Genomic DNA, 5,000 nt, shown 5'->3' on the forward strand with positions numbered 1-5,000 from the left:
ATTTCAATCAGAAATCATTCTTTTTCTCTCCCCCCCTCCTCCCTTTCTCTCTTTTTCTCTCCCTCCCTCCTCCCTTTCTCTCTTTTTCTCTCCCTCCCTCCTCCCTTTCTCTCTTTTCCTCCCCACCCCCTCCTCCCTCTCTCAACTACCCTCCCCTCCTCACTCTCTCAACTACCCCCCTCCCTCTCTCTACACCCCCCCTTTCTCTCTCAACAACCCTCCCCTTTCACTCTCTCAACTACCCCCCCCCCCGCTCTCTCCCCCCCACCTCCCTCTCCCCCCTCCCCAGGCGGCTGAGGAGTGGAAGTTCGTTGCCATGGTGATGGATCACATCCTGCTGTGTGTGTTCATGGCGGTGTGCATCATCGGAACCCTCGGCGTGTTCGCCGGCCGCCTCATCGAGCTCAGCACGCTCTAGAACCTTCTAGAACCGGAAGAACCCCCCGGAGACTCCGTAGGCCCGGTGTGATTTGTGTGTCTGTAAACATTGTTCCTCACGGAGGGACGTGATTGGAGGGGCTAGTCCGTGAACTAATGAGACTGGAGGAAACAGAGAGCAGTGCATTGTGGGCTATCGATGGGTCGTAACTGCGGTCTGTCATCTGTTGCTGTGGCGTGGTTGGTGATCCCCAGGTCACTCTAATGGGTTTCTGGAGGTTTGAGGTGGACTTATTGTACTGTGTGGGCTGGTGCTGTACGAAAATGCACATTTTAGTATTTGCAAAAGCTGTCTTATATGCTTGTGTTTTTATATTTTGTTAGATGTGGAAAAGAGTGACTAATAAAGAGTTGTACTAACCTAACCCTCTACAGCCAATCATCGTGTCTTTGTCTGACTGTTTTAAAAGGTTGTGATGTGTGTCTATGATTGTATGAAGTGGTTATGGTTGGCTGTTGGATGGATGGGTCTAGAACCTTCATGTGGAATCTTCTCAGACTGTTTCTCTTTCACTCACATTCGTTATCATTGTGTTTATTGTTACGTTCAGGAGCTCGCTCCCCCAAAGCATTTCATAACACCGTCTGCGGCTGTATTCTCTGTGTATGACAAATAAACTTTGATTTGATTTGAAACTACAAGACCGAAAACGCTGTTTCAGCTGCATGAAAGGACTGGATGAAAGACATCGACTTTAGTTAATATACTGTTCCATGTCAAATGGACTATTCTTCATTCAGGAGACATACTGTGCATCCTCTAGTCAACCACTCCTGCACTCCTCCACTCCTCCACTCCTGCACTCCTGCACTCCTGCACTCCTCCACTCCTCCACTCCTCCACTCCTGCACTCCTGCACTCCTCCACTCCTGCACTCCTTCACTCCTCCACTCCTGCACTCCTGCACTCCTCCACTCCTCCACTCCTCCACTCCTGCACTCCTCCACTCCTCCACTCCTGCACTCCTTCACTCCTCCACTCCTGCACTACTCCACTCCTCCACTCCTCCACTCCTGCACTCCACTCCTCCACTCCTCCACTCCTCCACTCCTGCACTCCTTCACTCCTCCACTCCTGCACTCCTCCACTCCTCCACTCCTGCACTCCACTCCTGCACTCCTCCACTCCTCCACTCCTGCACTCCACTCCTGCACTCCTCCACTCCTCCACTCCTCCACTCCTCCACTCCTTCACTCCTCCACTCCTCCACTCCTGCACTCCTGCACTCCTCCACTCCTCCACTCCTCCACTCCACCTAGAATACAGCCGGACTATCAGATGGACTATCTATGGACAATCTATGGACTTCCGCCGTAGATTGAAGACCCATCTCTTCAGGCTACATCTTAACTGTCCCTCCTAAAGACCTCTTCACCCCCACTACCTCCCTGTACAAGTTTCTCTCCTGTTAATACAAAAAAATAAATAAATAAAAAGTCCTTCTTCTAGCATTGTGACTGCCAGTGGCCCCTGGTCTGAGCATAGATTACTTTACCTTATGATGACTGATGATTCACTTACTTAAACAAATGTATTTGTTGTAAGTCGCTTTGGATAAAGGCGTCTGCTAAATGCCATAAATGTAAAGGTAAATGTAGATGGCTGAACTCAGTCAGTCCTCTGTTAGAGACCTCGCAGTAGTCTGCTGGGCTAGTCTGGTCTGTGGAGGAGACATGCGCGGTGGAGGGCCCCGGCCCGCCAGCTGCCGGGTGGTTTGGTTCTCTGAACCCCGACCAGGACTTCCACATCTGGAAACGTTGCATCACCGTTAAGACCCGGATCGGAGCGGAGCGATCCTCCGCCAGACGACCGTCTCCGCCACAGGACGACACACCGCTGCGGATTCTCCCAGGGATAGAAACACGTTGAGCGATGTCCCATTAATAACCCGGGGTTATATCGCTCTCTTGCAGGTATGTGAATATTGTAGTTGATAGTTTGGGAGTTTTCCGGGTCGGCTGCAGACCAGAACAATGTGGAAGAAGTCATGAAGCGGAAACCGTGAAGTTCGGTTTTGTTTGCGACGTAGGAGTGGTTCCTAACGTTATTGAGGATATTGATCGGTTTCATGTTGGGTTTCAGACGTTGACAGATGTTTAGAATAAATAATTTGCATTTAAAACACCGGTTGTTTTCTTGTGCGTGTCTCTGGCAGACAGCGATGGAACGAGATTGGCTGTCTGAATAATTGAGCCGACTTTTGATTTTAGTTTGTTGTTGATTTGTTGATACATATGTATTTGGTTTAGCCTAATTATTCACATAATTTCAGAATCTTTATGAAAGGTTTCATCTTCCTCATGCCTATAGTTGTTGATGTTTATTATTAATTTATTTATCTGTTTATGCAGATTTGGACATTTCATTATCCCGACCTCCTGCCAGATACATGTATTGTAGATACAGTAGTCTGGTTATGACCATAAACCATATCTGTGTTGATGTGACCAGCTATGGATGCATGGTGATGATCCCAGAGTGGAGGGAGAGCGTAAACAGCAGGAGGGGAGGGTTGTGTATATGGTGTGTAGTCATCCCCCGTCATCCCCCGTCATCCCCAGTCATCCCAGTCATCCTCAGCCCTGAGAGTTTAGTCAACAAGCCGACCTTCATGCTGGTGTTCCCTGCGTAGACCAGGGGAGGCTGGTGGAGGTAGACATCGGAGGACGGGCTCATTGTAATGCATGGAATGGTATCAAACGTGTTCCATTCCATGCATTACAACATGTTTGATACCATTCCTCACTCCATTCCATGCATTACAATGAGCCCGTCCTCCGATGTCGACCTCCACCAGCCTCCCCTGGGAGGGAGGGAGGGAGCTTGTTTAGTTAAGTCTTCTCCAGCCTGGACAGCCAGACTGGGCTGGAGCCTCACTGACAGAGGGATGGATGGATGGGTGGATGGGTGGATGGGTGGATGGGTGGGTGGGTGGATGGGTGGATGGGTGGGTGGGTGGGTGGGTGACAGCTGACCCAGTATGTCGTGTTGTGTTCCAGACACACACATCCTCTCTGCACAGGTTCTGTTTCCACTACATCATGTTCTTCTCCAGACATCTGATGGCCTCTGCAGAACATCTGTCTGAGACTGGAATACATCCACAGCCCTCTGGTCTGCTGGTCTGCTGGTCTGCTGGCCTGCTGGTCTGCTGGCCTGCTGGCCTGCTGGTCTGCTGGTCTGCTGGCCTGCTGGTCTGCTGGTCTGCTGGTCTGCTGGCCTGCTGGTCTGCTGGTCTGGCTTCATCATTATGATGACTGTCAGGGGTCAGGGGTCAGGGGTCAGTAGAGTTTTAATTCAGGAATTCAGTTGAAATGACTATTTCATGATTGCAAACGGGGGCGTGCATTGTCATTAAACATGACCCTCTCGTGAGAGAGGAAGCTGATGCTGCTAATTCTCACTTTGGTTTCCTGTTACTCAGAGGGGGGTCTGGGGGGGGAGGGGGGGCGTACTTGTGAAGAAGACGTTATTCAGATGATGATGATGATGATGATGATGAAGAAGCTCAATGGCTGTGTTCTGTATGCTGACGTTTAATGTCACTGGAGTCTGAATCACACACACACACACACACACAAACACACACACACACACACACACACACACACACACACACAGAATACAAAGAGCCTAAAGTTGCTGATGGCCCTCTAGGCATCGTCCTCCTCATGTGACTGTGACAACGCTAGTGAGTGTACGGTCAGGGGGTGCGTGGAAATAGTCTGAGACAGCTCCTCTCCTAGTCTCCTCTCCTAGTCTCCTCTCCTAGTCTCCTCTCCTCGTCTCCTCTCCTAGTCTCCTCTCCTAGTCTCCTCTCCTCGTCTGCACTGATCTGTAAACACAGGATAGATGAAGGAGGCTATAGGGCCTCTATTCCATGCATTACAGTGTGCCTGTCCTCCGATTTCCACCTCCACCAGCCTCTCCTGGGGGGGATTTACCTTCAGCTGTCCCCAGTTGCTTCAGGTCAGTACAGAAAGAGAGGAGGAAGAGGAGAAGGAGAGGAGAAGGAGGAGGGGGAGGGAAGGAGGAGAGAGGAGAGGAGAGAAGGAGAGGAGGCAGCTCTAGACTATTGGGCCGCGCCCCAGGTGACTGCGGTGGCCTGCTGACTGAGTTGAAACAAAGGAAGTGTGACACTGAGCTCACAGCGAACACAGGAAGTGGCTGCTGAGCAGAGAGAGAGAGAGAAAACAATGAAGAGAGAGAGCCTTCCAGGAAGAGAGACTGACAGGACAGCAGCAGTGAAAGCCTCTCTTCTTCTTCTCCTCCTCCTCCTCCTCCTCCTCATTTGAGGGCAGGACTAACTTCAGGCCTGGTGTGTTTATGCACTGATGCTCCAATGACATCTGGAGTCTGAGAAGAGAGGTGGGCTGCAGTTCCCACAGCGGCCTGAAGGTGTAGTTCTGGCTGACATGATGAGGAAGTGGGGCTAGGTCGCAGGGCTTGGCCTGAATGTGGAACTGAGCCTTATGTAATAAGAACAGGGGAACTAAATAAAGGAAGCTGTTGCACCGTTCCAGGTCGTTCTTCAAGACCCGTTTTGTGTCTCTGTTGTTTT

At 50.7% G+C, this 5,000-nt stretch overlaps 1 protein-coding gene across 1 annotated transcript in view; it reads left to right on the forward strand.

Moving 5' to 3' along the window:
• LOC310819500 (acetylcholine receptor subunit alpha) overlaps positions 1-418 on the forward strand; it is a gene marked incomplete at both ends in the record, with an annotated part of 7,776 nt that extends 7,358 nt beyond the window's left edge. The window contains one exon of the mRNA XM_083690802.1: positions 290-418. Coding sequence (XP_083546928.1) covers positions 290-418 — 129 coding nt within the window. The remainder of the gene's footprint in view (positions 1-289) is intronic.
• Between the last annotated feature and the right edge of the window lie 4,582 nt (positions 419-5,000).

The sequence above is a fragment of the Argentina silus genome, assembly GCF_951799395.1.
Source record: "Argentina silus genome assembly, chromosome: 19".
Lineage (NCBI taxonomy): Eukaryota > Metazoa > Chordata > Actinopteri > Argentiniformes > Argentinidae > Argentina > Argentina silus.